Here is a 22439-nt window from a genome sequence, read left to right as displayed (position 1 = left end):
CTCTCTCTCTCTGTGTCTCTCTCAAAAATAAATAAGTATGACTAATCCCAAGGGAAGGGAAACCCACCCAGAAAGCCACAGAGAAAAGGTGCTATTTGCCTGGGCCTTGATGGATGTGTGGGAATGTGTGTAGGGCGTGGAAATTGGAGGAAGCCTCTGGAGCCTGCCCAGCGTGAGTATTGGGTGACTTCGTGTCCCCCTAAGAGACTGGTGAGCCACTTACGGTGAGCCCTGGGGAGACGTCACAGGACAAAGGGTAAGGCAGGGAGATGGCTGGAAGGTCACAGTGACACCCACCTGTGAGATGCAGATGTTTTTCAGAGGCGGAACATTGAGGACCGAGAACCTGCAGGCAGGCTGAACAGGTGGGGATGGGGTTTGAGCCCCAGGGCCAAGTTCGGGACACACAGCTGCTGGGAGAGCTCTGAGTAGGAGGTGCCTGGGGGGTGGGGGTCCCGGAAGGGTGGGAGCCAGGTCTGAGCTCAGGTGCAAGGTGAGATCAGGTACAGGACTGAGAGTGGACCAGGGTGAGGCGTGGGATCAGGGGAGGTTGCGCAGGGAGGGCAGGCAGAGTGAGGGGAGGAGGGAGCCCGGTGAGCACAGCACTGAGGACAGCGGGAGGGGGATACCGGCCAGCTCTGAAAGGAGGGGGCTGTCAGCAGGGTCACTGTCAGGGTCCCTGGGGCTTATATTTGAGAAGTCAGTGCGACTCTCCCCTGAACAGTTTCTGTGGAGCCCTGGCTGGAAGCTAGACTGCCGCAGGCCTGGGCTCCGTGAGGAAACGGAAGTGGGGGCACAGAGGTCTCTTTCAGATGCTGGCGGAGCAGGGATGTCAGCTTGGGGTTGGGTGGGGCTCCAGGGACAGTCTGTAGCAATGGGTTCTTGGAGTGCCGGCCAGGGACCACCACACCTGGAGCGCCGAGGGTGCTTATTAAAAATGCAGGCTCCTGGGCCCCACCCAAGCCCTCCTGAATCAGAATGCCTGCCAGGGGAGCCTGGGAGTCTGCATTTGAAATAAGCCCCCAAGGTGATTGTGATGCCCGCTAGGATTTGAGAATATACCAGGGCTTTGGTCGAAGACCTGGTCGGTCCTGACCCCTTGCACCCGCTCATCCCAGATTTTGTCCCTTCTGCGCATAGCCAAGCTCTCCGGTCCGGGAGAGCTTACATTCTGGGAGACCAAAGAATTTGACCAACAAGTACCTCACCTGGAAAACAGCCCCAGAGGTAGGGCGTGTGTGTGTGTGTGTGTGTGTGTGTGTGTGTGTGTGTGTGTGTTGGGCTCAGCGGGGGGTGTGGAAGGGCGGGAGGGGCAGAGGTGGGTTTGAGGGAGCTAGAACTCCAAGTAGTGACCCCACAAGATGCTGTTTATGATGCTATCTGACGCAGACATTATCCTGGCCGGTCAGATGGGTGGATGGGTGCAGTTTATCACAATTCGCAGATGAGAAAACCAAGGTAGATGTGCAGATACGTTGCCCAGGTGGGCAGGGTCAGACCCAGGCCCAGGTCCCGGGGTGCTGGGGTCCACTGAGGGAGCCCAAGCCCCGAGAGGCCCTCCCTGGCTGGGCGGGAGGCCCAGCGCCTCTGCTAGGAGCCAGTCCCACGTCTGGTGCCGTGTGCTCACCTTCTGGCAGCCTGGATGCCTGGTGGTTGTCAGCCGGGAGCCCAGTAGGTGCCACCAAGCCCGGAGCCTGCTTTGGCTGCTGAGACCTTCGTGGATCTGTGGCCGCTGTCCCCATGGCAACCAGTATCATGCTGCCTCTAGGTAAAAGCCATCCCCTGGGAACTTGAGGCATCAGAGCTGAGATGTATAGAACCCCCGGGGTTCCTAGGCTGCCGCTGCTAAAAACAGCGCCTGCCACCCAGCGGGTTTGTCTGGGAGGAGAGGAGGTGGTGTGGGAGCCTCATCGTGTGGAAACGCTCCCTCTTGGAGGCGGCTCTGGGACCTGTTTCCCCAGGAGCTTTGCTGCCTGGCTCGCAGCTGGTAGCTGAGCCGCTGCAGTTTCAGGTAGCTCGGTAGCAGCTAGTTAGCTAGTTAGTTAGCTAGCTAGTTAGCAGGTAGTTAGTACTGATGGCAGGCTCACGGGCTAAGGAGGAAGTACCGGGGCCCCAACCCCAGAGGCAGACAGGGGAGGTGGGAGTTGCCCCGACACTCCGGAGCATGCGCTCGTGTTTCCTCTCTAGCCCGTCAGCCGTGTGGCCGGGGCTTGGCAGGTCGGACTCCCCGGACTGTCGTGAAGCCCTCAGCCCAAGTGAGTTTCCTGCGCTGTCTCTCGCTTCCGGGAGCCACGGCAGTCGGGAGCCTCCGGGGTTTCAGGGTTGCGTTTCTGAGTTTTTCAGTCCCTAGTTGTTCAGTCTTATTAGGAAGGTGTTTGGGCCCCTCAGGAGGTCAGGAGCTCCCTGACCCCAGAACATCTGAACCCGAGTAGTCCTAGGAAGCTCTGCCCAGAGAGGGGTGCAGGGGAGCCCCGCCCCATGACAGGGGGAGGCTGGGCTTGCGAGAGCTCATGGCTCTGAGTTGGGCGATGCGGATGCCCCTGCCAGGGACTGATGCTGCTTCTGGGAGTCCCCCGTTTTATCCGGTGGCGTCTGTGCAGGGCTGTGCCTGCACTGTAGGGCCCAGGGCCGGCCGCCTTTGGGAGCTGGGCGAGGCTCTTCACGCCATGTGCCAGTTTCTAGGCCGGGTCTGCCCTAAGAGCGGTTTTTCCTCCCCGTCCACCTTTGAGTACTGGTTCTGAGGTGGACTTTGCAGCATCCAGAGCTAGGAGAGCTCTGGCCCCCTGCAGCCGGGTGCTCTGGCGGAATCCAGGCAGGGACTACACGGTCAGCGCATCGCAGCGGCCGAGGCCCGTCCCTTCCTTCCCCAGTGCCTGTCTCTCTGGGCAAGGTCCCTCCTGGAGAGGGCGGGTGGTTTCCAGAGCAGTCCTCGTCCGTCCCAAAGCTTGAGCCCCAGGGTCCGTGCCTTTCCAAGACTGAGCTCCCCCTTCCTTGGAAAAGAGTGAGGGGCACGAGCAGGAGAACCCCAGGCGTGTTTGTGGAACAGTCCACATCCACTCTGCACCTCAGGGCCGTGGCCGCCTGTTTCCTGTTCTTTGTCACCCGTTATCACCCACCAGGCTGGAAACACACGGCTGATGGGAGTGTGTGCCGGCAATTCAGGAAGCAGGCGGAGGCGCTTAGGTATTGCTGAAAAGACCTTTCGAGAGACTCGATGTGAGAGCCTCAGTTAGCAAGAATGATTCTCCAGCCACTGGGGGTTGTCTGTGTGCCCCTGGGGCTTTCTCCATACACCCTGCCCCTGCCTCCTGTCCCCTGTCTTGATGGCAAGGTGCAGATGCCTTCAGTGAGCCGGCACATGGCTGAGGCCGGTGCTGGTGCTGGTGTGGAGCCTGTTCTGGGCTTTTGACTCTGCTGGTGCGAATTCATCCTGAGTTTGCAAACAGACTAGTGAGCCCATTGTCTGTCTCCCGCCCCCAGCGAGGGGCCAGCTTCCCTTTTCTAAGCTCCTGCATAGTTGTCATTTTTCTCTGCCCAGTCACTTGACTAGACTCTGTTAAAGGGGCAAAGCTGGCATTGGACGTGGGTTGGGTGCCCTGCCCTGGTTCAGGGAGCTGTGTTCTCACCAGCGCCTTGGCCCTGCTTTCCTTAGCAGGCGAGCCATGGGACCGGGGAGACATCAGGGCCAAGCCGTAGACCAGGGTGGGGCATTGGGGGGGCGGGAGGCACGGGTCTGGGCTCGGGCCTCCTCCCGAGTTGGCGTTTTTGGTTCCATGTTGAATCCTGTCCCACTGTGCCAGAGTTCTTTCGGTGGTGTTTTTTAAATCCCGGGTCTTGGTTCCATTCTGATGGACGGGCCCAGTCTCTGCCGGGAAGCCTGGACAGTCACAGTGCTCTGGGTGACTAGAGCGAGTCAGTTATTCCTTTCCCCAGAGAGGCAATGGCAGTGTGTCCTGGTGGGGATGGACTTCAGGGTCTAGGTCTGGGTCATCCCTGTGCTTCTGATTCCCTGAGTTGCTATAGGGGTTCTCTCCTTATCTGTACAATAAGGATTCATCCTGTCCCACGAGCTCTCCCAGGTGCTGTGCATCTGTGAGTGAACAAGATAAAGTCCCTGATTACATGGAATGTGCCTCCCACTGGGGAATCAAAGATCACATGAATATATAACGCTGTGGTTGGTGCTGAGGGTCCTGAAGCAGGCTGTGCCACCCTGAGGGACTGACACAGGGCACTATTTTATTTTTTATTTTTTAATGTTTATTTATTTTTGAGAGAGACAGAGACAGAATGCGAGTGGGTTAGGGGCAGAGAGAGAGGGAGACACAGAATTGGAAGCAGGCTCCAGGCTCTGGGCCGTCAGCACAGAGCCCGACGTGGGGCTCGAACTCACGAGCCGTGAGATCGCGACCCGAGCCGAAGTCGGACGCTCAGCCCACTGAGCCACCCAGGCACCCCTCACAGGGCACTGTTTTAGAAGCTGTGGTCAGGGAGGGTCTGGGGAGACGATTTTGCCCAGACACTGGCATGAAGTGCAAGAGCGGTGTGTGACATGAACACTGAGCAAGAGCACTGAGGCAAAGGAAACAGCAAGTGCAAAGGTCCTGAGGTACAAGTTACTCGTTCTTGAAGGACAGCCCAGAAGGCCACAGGGCTGGAGTGGAGTGAGGAGATGTGTGTGTATAAAAGGAGGTGAAGAGACAGCCAGAGGCCAGACGTGTTGGCTCTTGCAGGCCGTGTGGAATTTGGAGTTTACTTTTGAGTACGATGAGAAATCTTGCAATAAGAAGCCTTTGGAGAGTTTTGAGCAAAGGGGTGGCAGGGTCTGACTTACGTTTTTAAGAACTTCCTCCTCGCTGCTGTGTGACAATGGGCAATTTGGGGGCCAGAGTGCCGAGATCCAGGAAAACGGGCCCAGGAGGCTTGATGGGCAGTGGTAGCCTGGACTGGGTGGTGGTTGGGGAAACAGTGACGTAGCCAGGATGTAGTTTAAAAGTAGAGCCGACATGAGGCACCTCGCTGGCTTGGTTGGAAGAGCGTGTGACTCTTTTTTTCTTTTTTTAAATAAATGTTTATTCATTTTTAAGAGAGAGAGAGAGAGAGAGCAGGAGGAGGGGCAGAGAGAAGGGGAGAGAGAGAGAATCCCAAGCAGGCTCCTCACTGCCAGTCCAGAGCCTGGTGCGGGGCTTGAACTCACAAACCATGAGATCGTGACCTGAGCTGAAGTCAGATGATGCTCAACCAACTAAGCCACCCAGGTGCCCACAGCCTGTGACTCTTCATCTTGGGGTTGTGAGTTTGAGCCCCACGTCGGGTGTAGAGGTTCCTTTAAAAAAACCCAAAAACCGGGGCGCCTGGGGGGCTCAGTCAGTCGAGCGTCCGACTTCGGCTCAGGTCATGATCTTGCAGTTCGTGAGTTCGAGCCCTGCGTCGGGCCCTGCACCGACAGCTCGGAGCCTGGAGCCTGCTTTGGATTCTGTGTCTCCCTCTGTCTGCCCCTTCCCCATTCATTCTCTGTCTCTCTCTGTCTCTCAAAAATGAATAAACATTAAAGAAATAAAATTAAATTAAAAAAAAAAAACAAACTAAAGGATAATAAAAGTAGAGCCAATCAGATTTGCTGGTGTGCTGGACATGGAGTGTGTGTGTGTGTGTGTGTGTGTGTGTGTGTGTGTGTGTGCGCGTGCGCGCTTGCATGGGATGGGAGTGGGGGGATCGGGAGGATCCCTTGCAGGATTTTTGAGCGACCAGAGGATGGCCGGGCCCTTGCTAAGGGGGGTGGCTGAGGGTGGAGTGGGCCAGAGAGCCCGTTTGACGTTCCGCCACCTGTGAGGGTTCCAATGTCTCCACCTCCTTGCTAGCTCCTATGGTCACTTTTTGATTCTGGCCCTCCTAGTGGCTGTGAAGTGGTGTCTCATTGTATCTTTGATTTGCGTTTCCATGGTGACTAATGATGTTGAATTGAGCATCTTTTGACGTGGTTGTTGACCATTCTTCTATCTTCTTTGGGAAAAATCTCTAAATCTCTATTCGAAATCTTTGCCCATTTTAAAAATTGAGTGGACTTTTAATTATTATCGAATTGTGTTTATTTATATATTCCAGGTACCGGTCCCTTACCAGATATATGACTCGCAAATATGCTCTCCCATTCGGTTTTTTTTTTTTTTAATGTTTATTTATGTATTTTGAGAGAGCGAGACAGAGTGCACACATGCATGAGTGTGGGTGGGGGTGGAGGGAGGGGCAGAGAGAGAGAGATTCCAAGCAGGCTCCCTGCTGTCAGCGCAGAGCCCAACGTGGGGCTCGATCCCACCCATGAGATCATGACCTGAATTGAAACCAAGAGCTGGACACTTAACTGACTGAGCCACCCAGATGCCCCTCCACTTTTTTTTTTTAATTTTTTTTTTAATGTTTATTTTTGAGAGAGGGAGAGAGACACAGTGTGAGCCAGGGAGGGGCAGAGAGAGAGGGAGACACAGAATCTGAAGCAGGCTCCAGGCTCTGAGCTGTCAGCGCAGAGCCCGTCGTGGGGCTCGAACCCATGAACCGTGAGATCATGACCTGAGCCGAAGTCAGACGCTTAACCGACTGAGCCACCCAGGCACCCCCCTCCACTTTTTTTTTAATGTAAGTCTTCTCATTGTCATTTTCTTTAAAGCTTCTCTCTCTCTTTTTTTTAAAGTTTTTCTTCCCTTCCCCTTCCCCTTCCCCTTCCCCTTCCCCTTCCCCTTCCTCTTCTTTTCTTTTCTTTTCTTTTCTTTTCTTTTCTTTTCTTTTCTTTTCTTTTCTTTTCTTTTCTTTTTTCTTTTCTTTTCTTTTCTTTTCTTTTTTCTTTTCTTTTCAAGTAATCTTTACACCAAACACGGGGCTTGAACTCACGACTTGAAAATCAAGCGTCACATGCTCTCCCAACTGAGCCAGCCAGGCGCCCCAGCAGTAGCATCCTTTGAAACATAAACATTTTTAAGTTCAATAAAGCCCAATTTATCTATCTTTTCTTTTCTTTGGGTGTGCTTTGGTTATCCTATCTAAGAAATCAGTTCCTAACCCAAGGCCATGAAGATTTACTCCGGTGTTTTCTTCTAAGAGTTTTATAGTCTTATAATTTTATAATTTTGGCAGTTATATTTAGGTCGTTGGTCCATTTTGGGTTAATTTCTGTACATGGTGCAGGGTAAGGGTCCAAGTTCATCCCTGGCATATGAACATCCAGTTGCCTTCTCTCCAACTGAGTTGTCTTGACACCCTTGTCGAAACCTAACTGACCCTAAGTGGGGGGATTTATTTTTGAACTTTCAGGTCGGTTCTATTGATCAGCCTGTCTACCCTTAACACCAGTACCACCCTGTCTTGTCTATTGTGGCCTTGGAGTAAATGATACAATCCCAAAGCGTGAGTCCAACTTTGTTCTTCTTTCTCAAGATAATTTTGGCCGTTCTAGATCCTCTGCATTTTCCATGTGAATTTTAGGAGCAGCTTGTCAATTTCTGCAAAAAAGGCCAGCTGGGATTTTGATAGGAGTTGTGTTGACTGCCTTTCCAGGATGTTGTCAACAGTGATGTTTTGTACTTTTCTCAGTACAAGTTCTACAGTCCATTTGTCCAATTTATTCCTAAGTATTTTATTATTTTTGATGCTATTGTAAATGAAATTTTCTTTTTTTAAAAAAATTTTTAATGTTTATTTTTGAGAGAGAGAAAGAGACAGAACATGAGCAAGGGAGGGTAGAGAGGAGACACAGAATTTGAAACAGGCTCCAGGCTCTGAGCTGTCCACACAGAGCCCGACGTGGGGCTCGAACTTACCAACCATGAGATCATGACCTGAGCCGAAGTCAGATGCTTAACCAACTGAGTGACCCAGGTACCCCATAAATGAAATTTTCTTAATTTCATCTTCAGATTCTTCATTGCTAGTGTATAGAAATACAAACAATGAGGGGCGCCTGGGTGGCTCGGTTGGTTAAGCGTCCGACTTGACTCAGGTCATGATCTCGTAGTTTGTGAGTTCAAGTCCTGCGTCAGGGTCTGTGCTGACAGCTCAGAGCCTGGAGCCTGCTTTGAATTCTGTTTCCCCCTCGCTCTCTGCCCCTCCCCCACTCGCTCTCTGTCTCTCTCTCTCTCTCAAAAAATTAATAAACATTAAAATAAAAAAGAAGAAATACAAACAGTGTTTATATATTGATTTTGTATCCTGCAACTTCAAACTATTTATTAGTCCTAATAGTTTTCAGTGAATTCCTTAGGATTTTCTATATACAAGAACCATGTCATCTACAAATACGGTTTTACTTCTTCCTTTCCAATTTGGATATCTTTTGTTTCCTTGCCTAGTTGCCCTGGATAGAACCTTCAACTCAACACTGAATAGAAGTGATAGGATTTTGGGGCGCCTGGGTGGCTCAGTCGGTTAAGCGTCCGACTTCAGCTCTGGTCATGATCTCGTGGTTTGTGAGTTTGAGCCCCGCATCGGGCTCTGTGCTAACAGCCTGGAGCCTGCTTCGGATTCTATGTCTCCCTCTCTCTCTGCCCCTGCCCCGCTCACACTCTACATCTCTCTCTCTCTCTCTCCCTCTCTCTCAAAAGTAAATGAACATTTAAAAAAAATTTAAAAAAAAAGCGACAGGAGCAAACATCCTTGAAATGGGGGGGAGCTTCCAGTTTTTCACCATTAAGGGTGATCACAGCTGTGAGATTTTAATAAATGCCCTTTATCAGATTGAGAAAGCTCCCTTCTATACCAGATGTGTTGAGGGAGGGTCTTCCCATGAAGGGGTGTTGAATTTTGTCAGATGTATTTTCTGTGTTATTCAGACCATTGTATGGTTTTCGTCCCTGTTTTTGTATTGGTAGGCTGTAATACATGAGTTGATTTTCAGGGGTTAGAACACCCTTGCATATCTTGGGATAAATCTCACTTGTTCAGAGTATATAATCCTTTTTATATATTGCTGTATGGTTTGCTAGTACTTTGTTGAATGTTTTTGCATAACACAGGTATAATGAATATCTATATTCATAAGAGATACTGGTGTGGTTCTCTTTTCCCATGATGCTTTCATCTGGTTTTGGCCATCTTTTTTTTTTTTTTTTAATGTTTATTTATTTATTTTGAGAGAGAGAGTGTGAGCCGGGGAGGGGGAGGGGGGGGGAGAGAGACAGAGAGAGAGAGAGAGAGAGAGAGAGAGAGAGAGAGAGAGTCCCAAGCAGGCTCCACCCTGTCAGCACAGAGCCCAGTGCGGGGCTCGATCCCATGAACCGTGAGATCGTGACCCGAGCCGAAATCAAGAGTCAGACGCTTAACTGACTGAGCCGCCCAGACACCCCTGGTTTTGGCCATCTTTATCTTTCAGTGTGTCTGAGAGTGTGAGCAGGAGGCTCGCCAGCTTCTCCCCTCCTGTGCTCACCTGCATCCAGCAGAAAGGGGTGCACAGAAGCTCGGGCCCGAGTCCAGACAGTGTCAGCAGAGGTAACAATGGGGTGGACACAGCCTCATCTGTAAAATGGTATAGGAAACCTAGCGGACAGCCTGGAGGCGGCAGGATGGGCCTTCCTGTTCTGAGTCTTGTGATTGCCGGCAACATTGCACCCAAGGGAGCTGCCACATACTGAACCTTAAAGGAGGAAGGACAGCAGGGACCAACCTGAGGCCCTTCCTGGCTCTGAAGCTCTAAGAGCTCCATTCTGCCAGCTAAGCGAGCAGCGCGCCCTCCCTGGTAGGTGGCTGGCCCAGATTTCCCGGAGAAGAGGAGGGAGGGGAGCAGCATCCTTGCCCGGAGGCCTGTGTGCTTCCCGGCCAGGCCCTCGTAGTGCAGGCCAGCCACTGATAAGGAGAGGTCAGACGATGCTCTGGAAGGGCCTGCCCCGCTTGGCGAGGCCCGGAAGACAGCCGGTCCTTTGGGAACAGAACAGGGCACGGGCTGGGCAGCAGCTCTGCGGGCCCTCTCCACACCCAGCTCCCGCAGCAGAGTGGGAGGCTCTAAAAATGCAGGATGCTGATGTCCCCACCCCAGCCAGGGACGGGCGACCAGCTGGCACTGTGGCACCAGCGGGACTCTGGCAGATCCTCTTCCACCTTCAGGTGTCATGCTAAATAGTCACCGGGGTCCCTGTGTGACCCTGAGGAGGTCACTTCCTTCCCCAACTCAGAGCCTAGCCCAGGTGTGCACACCAGGCAGCCTGCGGGGTCGGGAGCCCGTGGTCGTTCCCTCCGCAGACTCACCGTTCCCTCCCGGGGTGGCCAGGGCTACTTTTGTGCCTGCAGCTCAGTCCAGAGGCTTAAGGTCCCCGTGAGAAAGCCCAGGAGGCAGGCAAGGAAAGAAGCAAGTGGCTGCCTCTCCTTGCCGCAGCCCAGGCAGCTCTCTCCTCCCCTCTCTCAGCCCCCACCTGCCCCTCCCCATCGCCCGGGGAAGAGCCGGCATCTGCTAGGTGACCAGCTCAGCTGCCATGCAGGGTATGATGTCATCTTGGATTCTGTGGTTGCTAGGAAAATTCTGCCTGCAGTGATATTTCGTGGTCCTAGGACTGAGGCGAGAACAGAATGTTCCCGAGAAGACAGGGGAAGGATTCGTAGGGCTTCCCAAGCAAAGGAGCCCCCCGTCCCAAGAAGTCAGAGGATTTGAGCTTCTTCCCAGGAGCTTGTTCCCCTTCTCAGGAATAGAAGTTGTGCGGGTCACGGCAGAAACGCGTCAAGGCAGGTTGGGGTGCGAGCGGCAGGGTTGGCTCCCCTGACAGCACCGTGGCGACCTGATGGCCAAAGGCACACGTCCGCGATGTTGCCTCCTTGTGTGAGGACCCTCCTCCTGCAGCACCACAGCTGGGGGGCTCCCCCACCCCTCGGTTTCCAGGGGCAGCAAGAAGGAGGAGGCGGTGTGGAGGAAGACGGCCAGCGCCATGCGGGGGGTGGGGGGCAAGGCGGACACCGTTTCACAGGCCGGAAGCTCAGCCACGAACCACCCGCACCCGCCCCCTCTTCTGTGGCCTTTCCTGTGTCTGTTCTTCTCATCCTTCCCTCCTGGGGAGATCCCCTCCGGCAGGACAGAAGAGAAGTCTGTCAGAAAGGCCACGGCAGCTGATTATTGTTCAGGGCCTGACCACGAATTGCCCTTTAGAAAAAGGGGAGAGGGGCCTGGTTGGTTCAGTCGGTAAATGTACTGACTCCTGATCTTGGGGTCGTAAGTTCGAGCCCCAAGTTGAGTGTAGAGATTTTTTCTTTTTTAATCTTAAGGGGCGCCTGGGTGGCTCAGTCGGTTAAGCGTCCAACTTTGGCTCAGGTCATGATCTCGAGGTTCGTGGGTTCGAACCCCACGTCAGGCTCTGCACAGAGCCTGCTTGGGATTCTCTCTCTCTCCCCCCTCTCTCTGCCTCCCCGCCCCCAAAAATAAATAAATAAGCTTTAATAAAACTAAAAACAGATACGAGGAAGGAAGGAAGGAAGGAAGGAAGGAAGGAAGGAAGGAAGGAAGGAAAGAAAAGGGGAGAAAGCCGTAGGCCCCAGGGAGGGCCAGGTCCAGCAGGGGTCAGGACCTGCTGGTCAGCTCACTTGCCTTCGGCCTCCTTCTGCCTGAGCAGCTCTGGGTAGCCACGGCAGGTCAGTGTTTTGAACTCTTTCCCTCCTCCCTCTTGCCTTTTCTGGCTGCATGTCAGAGCCTGTCTTATGGAAAACAAGACAAAGGAAGTGATTTCATGGGTGCCTGGACCAGAATCTCAAATCCATGTTTAAAAATAACAATAATAAAGATTATGGCTATTATCTATCTCTGTAGGAGCCAGGCCGACTGCAGGCCAGAAATGGGCCTGGCTGTGCTCTTTTGAGCAGGCGCTAGGTGTGGGCAAAGAGGGATGGCTATTAGAAATCCTAATGAACCTCCAAAGGATCAAGACGCGAGTCTTCAGAAGAAAAAGGAAGGTTCCCGAAGGCCTCTGGCTTTGGTGACCTGGGAGGAAGCGATGTGAGCAGAGCCCTACTCTGGGACCTGCAGCCCTGGGTGCGTGTCACACAGGCTTCTCAGTGGCATAGCCTTGAGCAAGCCTCTGAGGCTCGCCCCCGCAGCCCTGCCACCCTATGGTGGCGTGTCCCCTGGCCAGGCCATAGGAAAGGCCCAGAGAGGAGGCGGTTGGCTGCTTTGGAAGCAGTTGGCACTGTGCTGGACTGACGCTGTCACGGGCGCCTTGCCCCGCCCCGATTGCAGCCTGACACCCGAGGCCCAACCAACAGCTCTTTCCTCCTGGTGTGCAGGTGCGGAGGACGTGGTGATGGCATTTTCCAGGTCGGAGACGGAGGACCGGAGGCAGTAGCTGTGAACCCCTTGGAACACCCTGGAAGCTGGCAAGGGCCAAGAGATCTGTGCGGACCTCGGCCAGCCGAGTGGCAGCAGATCACCTTCCCGATCTCCCTGCCCCTACACCCTACCCTACCCCACTCCAGGGTCACTCAGCAGGGCTGGCACCGAAGGAGGCACCGGTGGTGCAGTTACAATTGGCTTAAAGGGACGGACTCATGATTGGCTGCAGGAAGAAACCCTTTTATTTTTAAATCTTGACCAACAGAAACCTTTTATTTTTATTTCTGACTTTTTTTTTTTTTTTTTTTTTTTTTTTTTTTTTTTTTTAATTTGCTCCTCGGTATATGGCTTCCCAGGAAGCTCTCCGAGATCTGGTGCTTTATTTAGGTCACTTTTTAGGAATGTGAAGAGGCCCGATTGGCTGCTTAAACTGGAAAAGGATTCTGATTGGCCAGCTAGTGGGAAACGGTGTTTTTTGGTTTTTTTTTTCTTTGATTGGCTGCAGGTGTTCTGCTGATAGCAACAGCTTCTCTCTTTTCAATGCTGAAAACAGGGTTTGGGACATTGGTTGTTATATTTGACTTGAAAAGAAAAAAAAAAGAAACCAAGTGCGCTTTGCAATATTTATTACACAAAGAGCTTGCTGCTGCTTTCACGTGTTTTGTTTGTGTTTGCATTTGATTTGATTTTGATATGTGTGTTTGTGTTTGGTTTCTCATTGGCTCACCTGCGACTCCCGTTTCCAGGGGCGCCCCCGGCTCGGCCGCATGGGCGGTGTCTCTCCAGTCCGGGGGTCCACCTGGAGAGTGCATTTGCTCTAATGCCCACACCGGGCTCCACTGGCAAGGGGACCTCCGAGGCCCCATGCAGGGTCTACAGCTGGAAAAGAGGGCCCCCGAGGAGGTTTGTGCTGTCCTGTAGGAGCAGACCAGAGCTTAGAGGTGACCATTAGCCAGGATTTATGTTCATCACTTCCATGCGTTGGCACCCGGCCAGGCCCCCTTCCGGGGGGAGCTGTGGGGCTCCCCTCCGCATGGGGCTGGGCCTCTCTGGCCTGTCCCTGCTGAGTAGAGCAGCGGGTGGCTCTGACCTTTCAGCCGATCCCTCCATATCTACTTCCTGAAGCCTCATCTGGGGCTCCTCCTGTAAAGGGCAGGAGCTGCTCCTGGCTGTGAGACCCCACAGTGGAGCAGAGGTCTCTGCCCGGGAGCCCGGAACCCCCACAAAGGCCCCAGCTTGGCTCACAAGGCCCGGGAGGCCTTTAGGTCTCCACACCCGGCCCTGACCTCCGCCAGCCAGGCTCCCAGGGTACCTGCCGCTGGGCAGTAGGCCCTGGCCCGGGCTTGGAGTCCTCATATCCGACGGAAGGGTCCCTCTCCATGTCAGCCTGCAACAGACATTGTTTGCTTCTGAAGTGCCGACTGAGACAGCTGGCCGGGCCTTCGCTGAGCAGGTTCCACCAGGCCAGCCCTCGGCCCGGGTCCCCAGAGACACACGGCAGAGCAGCTGGATTTGAGGGGCGGTGAGAGCCCCAGGTCTTCCCACCTGCCCTCCTCCTTCCCTCGGGGGGAGCCTGGCCTTCTCCCTGTGTCTCTCACCAGAGTGGAGTCTGGGTGGGGAGGTGGAGGAAGATGGGAACCTCAGGGACCGGGAGCCTGGACCCTCCCCCGAGACGGTAAATGGCTGAGGCCCCCGTTTTGCCCCAGGTACCCAGAGCCAAGAGAAGATTCTCAGAGCCAGACTCCCCCTTCTCAGGGCTGGGGCTGTACAGATCACAGGAGCTGCCCTGGGGCCATGTGGATGTCTCGTGCTGTGCTGTGAGCCTTGCCCCAGAAGGACTCGCGTGTCACAGCTTAGATGGCCCTGACCTCCTCCGCACGTGGGCCTGGTTAGCTGACCTGGTTAGGTTAACTTTCAAAGAGCGTCGATCCCCAGGGAGCGGGGACTATGGAGGCACCAACAGGGGCCCGAGAGCATCCTCCTCCAGGAGAGGCAGTTGGCGCATGTGTGAGCACACACACACTTTCACTCTCAGTGTCCTGCCTCCAGCTGAGCCCCTGGGGAGAGGTCAGCTTTTGCGAGCCCCCTCCCCCCAGGTTATGACATCTGTCACCAGGTGCCAGTACCAGGTTGCCATTTTCCCCCTCTCTGTGTACCTGCAGCTCCCATAAAGGGTCCGTGTCCAGGCCAGTGGTGTGTCTGTGCCCCAGCCTGTCCTTGTCGAGGTCACAGGGCCTCCCTCTTGTAACAGCAATGGCCCCGGTCTGTCTTGCCATCTGAACACGAAAAGTGAAGGTGTTTCTGTGGCTCCATATTTCAACTGAAAATATATCTGTTGGAGAAAAAAAAATTAACAATAAAGATTTTTAATAGCTTGGTGTGTGAGCTGAGTTACCTCCCTCGGAGTTGGGTGCGTTTGCTGATTGCCCCATGTCGCATGGGCTCCGCTGCTGGGCCCTCTCTCCCCAAGGAGGCACCACAGGGAGGGTCGAAAACACCATGTCTGCTAGTTTGATTGTCTGTGACCTGGAGGGTGACTCGGGGCTTGGAAGAATTCCGAGATCTGCCCAGCTGACAGGTCCCTGGAAGGCTGAGCCCCCCTTTTGACCTGGAGATTCTGATACCGTCTTCGATTGGACTGAGGTCAGCCTTCAGAGGTGACCTTGCCCCTCTGTGCTCTCGAGCAGACACTGGGCACCTGCAAGAGTGCGGGGGCCCTTCCATCCTAGACACCCCAGCCCCCTGTGTGATGGCAGTGGTCTTGGGCTACTTGTAACAAAAGTCCAAACAGAATATCCGGCCCCTCCGTCATCCCAGAAATGGGAGATTTATTGCTGTTCAGCTGTATATTCAAGTTTAGAAGCTGAAATCATTTCTGCTTTAGGAATTTTTGCTTTGGAAGCATTTTCTAGAATGTTTCATTTCCACCCTTCATCGTCCCATTTTAGGTCTTCTTTTTTTTTTTTTTTTTTTTTTTCCACTTACACGGACTCCCTGCTTCTATTTCCTTTTCAAAGAGTTTCACTGGGAGCTAAACGCTGTGGGGTTTATAGACTCTGAGGACGGACGGCCCAATCGACATCATTCACTCTTAGTGTTGGGAGAGATGTTGAAGGCCGCCTAACAGGCCACACGGTGACCAGATGTGCGTCACCTCTGAAAGATCTCTAAAAAGGGCTTGTCTAGGCTTTGCTTGGATACCCTCCAGGGTATTTTACATGGAGTTGGCCTGCCTTTCTCTGTAGGTTTTTATTTATTTGAATGTTTATTTATTTTTGAGAGAGAGACAGAGGATGGGGGGGGAGGGGCAGAGAGAGAGAGGGCGACACAGAATCTGAAGCAGGCTCCAGGCTCCGAGCTGTCAGCACAGAGCCCGATGTGGGGCTCAAACTCACGAACCGCAAGATCATGACCCGAGCCGAAGTCAGACGCTTAACCGACTGAGCCACCCAGGTGCCCCGAGGAAAAAATTTTTAAAAAGACAGCTGTGTTAGCCAGACATTACAGAGACACGATCTCCAAGGGCTCACATTAGGTAAATTACTTGTGTTCTGATTTGCACTGTCGGGAGTCAACCTTGGCGTTAATCTGCTCTTCTAAACTGAGCAGTTGAGCAGGGGGAGGCGCTGACTAGCCCTGGTGCCACTGCCCAGCCCCCAGCAGAGACCCTGGGAGCGGACCCGGAGGGAGGCGCCCTCCCAGAGTTGTCTAACTCGGTTGTGTCTCTTGTGGGAATTAGGCCAGCAACAAAGAGGAGTTGGGACACCACAGCAGGCCCAGGAAACACACTGGGGGCCGTGCGGCGTCTTTCAGGGTCCCTCGGCCCACACAGCAGGCGGCCTTCTGGGTTCCCCTTCCTGGGTACAGGTGCACGCAGCCAGAAATGATGACCACTGGGATCGGGTCTGCTGAGGCCTGAGGCAGCCGGAGGCCAGGCTGAGTCTGGGGGAGGCCGGGTGGGCTGAGAAGGGGGGGGGCAGGGTACCCTGCCTTTTGTTGGTGTTTCCCAGCCCTGGGGGGGAGGGCGGTTGAGTTACGAAGTGCTTTTCCCTGTCCCTGCAGGTGACTGGCAGCTTCGAGAATCCAGCCTGTTCCAGCCTTTGAACAGGGCCCTTTGTAGCAGGGAAACCGATCCCTCTGGGGCACCTGGTTCAGTGGTGGGGGCAGGAGCCAGCTCCCGGAGCCGGGAGCCCTACCAGTACCCACCTGCCACACCCACACGGGCCAGTCATCACTCTCTCAACGTCCCTGTTGCCCTCCGCACCCACCCCTTTCCCGGAAATAGACTGACCTGAGGCCGCGTTTAGAAAACACGCTTCTCTCTCTCTCTGCTGAAGGAACTCCCTTTCCTCGGGCAATAACTGGGTGTTGAGGAGATTTGGGAGGCTTGTGGGGACGGCAACTGTTAGCCCTAATTTAAACAAAGGCCTCCTTAAAGGATAAAGGCAGTGAGATGCTTTTTGAATGTCAGCAGGTGCCCGGCCTTCACTTCTCTCCTTGACGTTGGAGACCGGTTTCCCAGAGGGACCGGGCGGTCCTGCCCGGCAAGGAGGTCAGGAGAGCCACTGACAGGGCCTAAGCCCCATCCTGCCCTGCCTGGGCTGCCTTGTTGGCACACCTGTGGGGGAGGCTGGCCCCACGTACACAGTCCCAGGAGGCGACTTCAGACCCAGAACTTGTGAGAGTTTCCCCCTCCTGGCCTTTGGCCTCGGCCCTTGAGGGAGGGAGGTTTTCCACACCCATCTTTTATGCAGATAACTCCCTCGTCCTGGTCTCAACAACGCAGGGGACGTGTGTCGGGTGCCGCCCGTGTGCGGGTGCACAGCCCTGTATTTCTGCCACCTTCAGTCGTGTGTGAGGCAAGGATGGTATTGTCCCCATTTTACAGATGAGGAAATAACATAATTTGCTTCAAGGTCAGCGCTTCAACCTTCTCCGCAGCCCCTGGCCAGCGTCTGGCAGCCTAGCCTCGAAGACGCCTGTCCCCACGTGAGGTGAGCGACAGAGCTCAGCGATGAGGGACTGCAGGCTCGGATGGGAGCCCTGCCTCCCTACTGTGACCTCTGTGCTCTGGCACCGGCCTCGGCCTCCGCTTGCTCATCGGTAAAATGGGACTAATAATAAAAGCAATTGCACCTTCGACAGATTCTACGCAAGAATGCTTTGAACCCAACCCCTGCCAGACAGAATCCTCTTTTGACCCGGGTTTGTACTGTTTACCGCCACAGTATAAACCTTTATGTCCCCGTAGCTGGGAGCTGGGAAGACAGTGAGGGCCCTGGAGGCCGGCTGGTGGGATTGAGAACGAGATCTTCCAAAAAATGGAAAAAAAAAACCCACCGAAAAACAAGAGCATCTATCCCTCATGGGGATGAGGCTGTTGCTGAGAATTATGAGCTGATGCAAATGACTAGTTTAGCAGAGACCTGCCCACAGTGGGTGGTCACTGGCTCACACCCCCATCGCCTCTGCTTAGAAGTCATTCGGCAAGAGGCCTGTGTGCAGCTCCTGGAGGGGAGCAGTGTGGCCCCAGGTCCAGTCAGTGCTTGTTAAATGCTTTTTTGATGAGGAGGAAAAGGCTAAGACGATCCCTTCATAGGGACAGAGCTGCCTCCTGCTCCCTGCCCCACCCCAGACCTCTTCCTCCGCTAAGCAGCTTTGCAAGGGCAGGGGGAGGAGGCGGGGAGAAGGGCGTTAATTGGAACGTCCCTCAGCCTTCCGGAAACTGCAGAGCCGAGGGGGACCCCCGGAGGGACCTTGTGGAGGCTGGACAGGCAAGGAGGGGCCTCGCCGAGTCTGGGGGCGGGCGTCCTGTCTTCCAGGGAGCCCTCCTGCTCACTAGCTCGTGCTTGAACTCCAAATAGAATCAGAGCCAGCCAGAGAAGGGGATAAAATTAAATCCTTGATCATGATCAAGTGGTTAAAAAAAACCCATCACAGCCAGAGGCTCCTTCCCACTGCAGACGGGCTCTGCTTCGGAGCAAACAGGAGGAGCAGGACGACGGGGAGCTGCGGAGCCCCGAGCCCCGAGCCCCCGGCACCCCTCCCTCCCTGCCCTCCTTTGGGCCCTCCCAGATCTCAGATCGGGTCACAGACCTCAGCCTCCCCGGGGCCCCGAGGGTTCCCTCCCAGCACTGAAGCCCGAGCAGTGGGATGATGCCCCTGTAGGCCTCAGGCAGTAGCTGCTGTCGGGGAGGCCCTCCTGGGCTCTGGGCTCAGCTGCACAGACCTGGGTTCCAGTCCAGGCTCTGCCCAGTTACAAGCTGTTTGATGGGGACAAGTCACGTGATGTTGTCAAGCCTGCTTCCCAATGTGGAACACGGGAGTAGTAATGGCTCTATCTCAGGGTTGCTGCCTGGAGTGAGTATGTGAGCTGCAGCAGCGGGGTCCCCCCGGTCAAGCGGTAGGTCCCCCCTGGTCAGGCGGTAGGTGCCCCCAACTTCGACCTCCCCTGAGGCAGGGGCTGGGGCAGCTCTAGGGGTTTCTTCTGAACAGGCCATGGGTCGATACAGCCAGGTGTCGGGGGGTGGGGGGAGACAGGCTGGGACACCCGGGGCGGCCATGGGGCTCCCAGGCCTGGCTCTGGCGCCCTCTGTGTCCCTTCCCAGACTCTCGGCCACCATCTGTGGACTGGCTCTGAGGCCGCCCCTGAGGGACAGCGCGGTGGCCTGGTTGGGGGCACCTGGCAGGCCAGAGCCTGTGGCGGACGGATGGGCGGGCGGGCGGGTGTGAGGAGGGAGGACTGAGGTGTCCCTTGGCCTGGGAGCTAGGATGCTGAGAGAGGAAACAATGAGGCGATAAAAATAGCTCTTTGTTTACCCTCCACCGCACATCCTCATGAGCCCTTGTGTGAAAGCAAAACACCGACCACCCTGGGGAGCCAGAGTCAGCACAGCCCGGCCCCGGGCGTGCTGGGGGCTCAGCTGTGAGTGGAGATGGGGGGCCCGGCTGAGGGGATAGGGGGGACAGCCCCAGGTGGGGCCTGCCTCCCCGTCGGCCGCTCCTACACCCCGACCCACCGCCATAGTGCCTGAAGCAGCCTCGCTGGCCTCAGTGGGCGACTCCTGGCGCAGCTGGCTCCGTGCCCCCTCAGAAATAGCCTGACCCCCCCACCCTGCTCAGCCCTGCTCCCGCTGGCCCGCCCCTTGGAAATCTGTCTGGGGGGGATGGTCCAGCCTCCCAAGAGAAGGTGGTCTGGGAACGTTTCTCTGGCTGAATCATCCCCACACTCCACGTGGAACTGCCTAGACTTCAGAAAAGCCAAACCCTGGGGGGGGAGGGGGTGGCAGTGGACAGCCTGGACTCTGGTCCCTCAAGGTTTTTATCCAGAACCTTCCTTCATAGCTCTCACAGCTTGCTCCAGAGGGGGGTGAACCCTGAGCCGCCTGGATGGCCCCCAGACTTCTCCAGACTCCCGGAGAGTTAACCCAGCCCAGCTGCACCACTGAGCCCCTGCCGGGCATCTAGCCAGTCAGGATCTGCTGACCCCGGACCTGCTGCGCGCGAGTCGAGGAGGCAGAGATGAGAGACGGAGCCTTGCCCTGTGGTCTCCGAGGCTGCTGGGGCAGACCAACCTGGAAATAGGCTGCAACCGAGCAGCGTCCGGCAGCAAAGGAAGCCCCCCGCCTCCGCCTCTCCCCGGTCACTGAGGAGGCAGAACAGGGCTGGCACGCCCAGGCTTGTCCTCAGGGAGCTGAGGCGGTCACGAGGGTCCCTAGAGCTCCTGCACCTGCCTGGGGGCCGTCCTTCTCTCTGCCATGCCGTGCAGCTCATGCTGGGGTGAGGCCAAGGTGATAGCAGAGGCCCGTGGGTGCCCTGGCCGGTCCCTGGTTCCTCCCCAGTAACCAGACCAAGAGAGGGCAGCCGAGAAGCCCAGGAAGCTGCTTCAGAAGGAGGAAACATATGGAGAGATGTGTCAGGGCAAGCCCCGGGGTTCGGGCTGGAAACCCAGGAGGCCCCCATTACCTACCCGGCCTAGTGGGTTCCTGCTGGCACCGGATGGCCCTGTTCTTGCCACCCGCTCCCCAGGCTGTGTGACCCACTCAGGGCCCTCTCCCCAGAGGGAGAGGAAAGAGGAAAGGGGGTGTCCCAGTACCCTGTCCCGCCCTCCGAGAGCCAGGACAAGCTCAGGTTTAGGGGATTAAGCTCTTAAAGGGCATTAGGCAGGAGAGGAGGCCGGGAGGGTGAGGGGAGGACAGGGCACCGCGGAGAGAGCACCGGACGACCACCAGCAGTCCACTAACCCTGGCTGATTCTATTCCATGTGTCTGAGCCTCAGTTTCCCATCTGTAAAACAGGGTTGTGGGAGCCAGCGCTGATCCTCAGACCCTCTTGGCCTCTACCCTCCAGACGGGTGGGAGCGTTGTGTCCTCCTCTCCTCCTTTTCAGTAATGGTGGCCCTGGCTTGCTTTAGCCCGTGAAGTATGGGTAGAAGTGACGGGTCCCTGCAGGCCGAAGCCCTTTGTTTATCTTCAAAGAAAAGAGAGAGCGTGCGAGTGGGGGGCATGAGGAGAGAGAGGATCTTAAGCAGGCTCCACGCCCAGAGCAGAACCTCAGGCGGGACTTGATCTCGCGAACCGTGAGATCGCCACCTGGGCCGAAATCAAGAGTCAGAGGCTTAACTGACTGAGCCTCCCAGGCGCCCCTGCAGGTGGAGGCTTTGAGGGCCTCCCGGGAACGTTCTGGAGGTGGCTGCCCCGTCAGCCTGTGTCCTGGCAAGGCCCCAGCCAGTCCACACGCGAGGAAGGAAGTGCACGGTTTGCTGCCCTGGGGCTCTTGAGTCTGTTTGTTTCTCCACCGTCGGCCGGCCTCCCCGGACCACTGCGTTGCCTCAGTGATCTTGAGCCTTCGAAGCTGTGTGGCTTCTGACTCCTGCCATAGCTGAGAACAGTCTGTCCCACTCCCAGCTCGAGGGCTCCGCTGAAAGGTCGTGTCTGGGAGCTGCTCGTTTCTCTGGGGCCTGAGAAAACACCGGTGACCGCCCGGGTCCCCACCCCGGACTCTACAGGGCAGTGGCTGCCCTTTGCACTCAGGATAAAAATCTCCCCTCCCTGTTGCGGGCACTCCGGGCAGGGACCTGGCCCCGGGTGATCTCTGATCTCATCTCCCCACGCTGTCCCCCGCTCTTGAAGCCCAGCCTTCTGTCCCCCAGCCATGCCAAGCCCGCCCTGTTGTTTCCTCCTGTGGCGTTTTTCCCACACGACTGAATCCTCACCTTTCAGCTGTCGGCTTAAATGTCACCCCCCGTCTCAGTCTCCTCCGGCTGCTGTAACAAAATCCCACACGCTGGGTGGCTTACAAACAACAGAAATTCATTTCTCGCAGCCCAAGGTTAGGGGGCCAGCGTGGTCGGGTTCTGGTGAGGGCCTCTTTCCTGCTTCTGCCTTCTGTGTCCTCCCATGATGGGGAGGCCGAGGGAGCTCTGTGGGCTGTCTTTTACAGGGCACTAACCCCATTCATGACAGCTCTGTCCTCATGACCTAATCCCCTCCCCACGACCCCACCTCCTAACATCACCACATCGGGTGTTAGGATGTCAACATACAATTCTGGGGGGAGCACAAACGTTCAGATCGTAACACCCCCTCAGAGGGTCTTTTTTTTTTTTTTTTAATTTTTTTAACGTTTATTTACGTTTATTTATTTTTGAGAGAGGGAGACAGAGCATGAGCTGGGGAGGGGCAGAGAGAGGGAGACACAGAATCCGAAGCAGGCTCCAGGCTCCGAGCCGTCAGCCCAGAGCCCGATGCGGGTCTCGAACTCACAAACCGCAAGATCATGACCTGAGCCGAAGTCGGCCGCTTAACTGACTGAGCCACCCAGGTGCCCTGTTCTTTTTTTTTTTTTTTTTTAATGTTTATTTATTTGTTTATTTTTTTTTATTTTTTTTCAACGTTTTTATTTATTTTTGGGACAGAGAGACAGAGCATGAACGGGGGAGGGGCAGAGAGAGAGGGAGACACAGAATCGGAAACAGGCTCCAGGCTCTGAGCCATCAGCCCAGAGCCTGACGCGGGGCTCGAACTCACGGACCGCGAGATGGTGACCTGGCTGAAGTCGGACGCTTAACCGACTGCGCCACCCAGGCGCCCCTGTTTATTTTGAGAGAGAGAGAGAGAGAGAGAGAGAGCACCAGCAGGGAGGGAGACAT

The 22439-nt window shown here is 55.4% G+C and overlaps 1 protein-coding gene across 2 annotated transcripts in view; it reads left to right on the top strand.

Moving 5' to 3' along the window:
• CTNNBIP1 (catenin beta interacting protein 1) overlaps positions 1-12944 on the top strand; it is a 49273-nt gene extending 36329 nt beyond the window's left edge. For both annotated transcript variants that reach the window (XM_027060481.2, XM_015083134.3), the window contains exon 5: positions 12244-12944. In XM_027060481.2, the coding sequence (XP_026916282.1) occupies positions 12244-12302 (59 nt within the window). In that variant the 3' untranslated portion in view covers positions 12303-12944. The remainder of the gene's footprint in view (positions 1-12243) is intronic.
• The last annotated feature ends 9495 nt before the right edge of the window (positions 12945-22439 follow it).

This window comes from Acinonyx jubatus, chromosome C1 (genome assembly GCF_027475565.1).
Source record: "Acinonyx jubatus isolate Ajub_Pintada_27869175 chromosome C1, VMU_Ajub_asm_v1.0, whole genome shotgun sequence".
NCBI lineage: Eukaryota > Metazoa > Chordata > Mammalia > Carnivora > Felidae > Acinonyx > Acinonyx jubatus.
The sequence above is the reverse complement of the archived record's forward strand: the minus strand, read 5'-3'. Positions and strand labels throughout refer to the sequence as shown.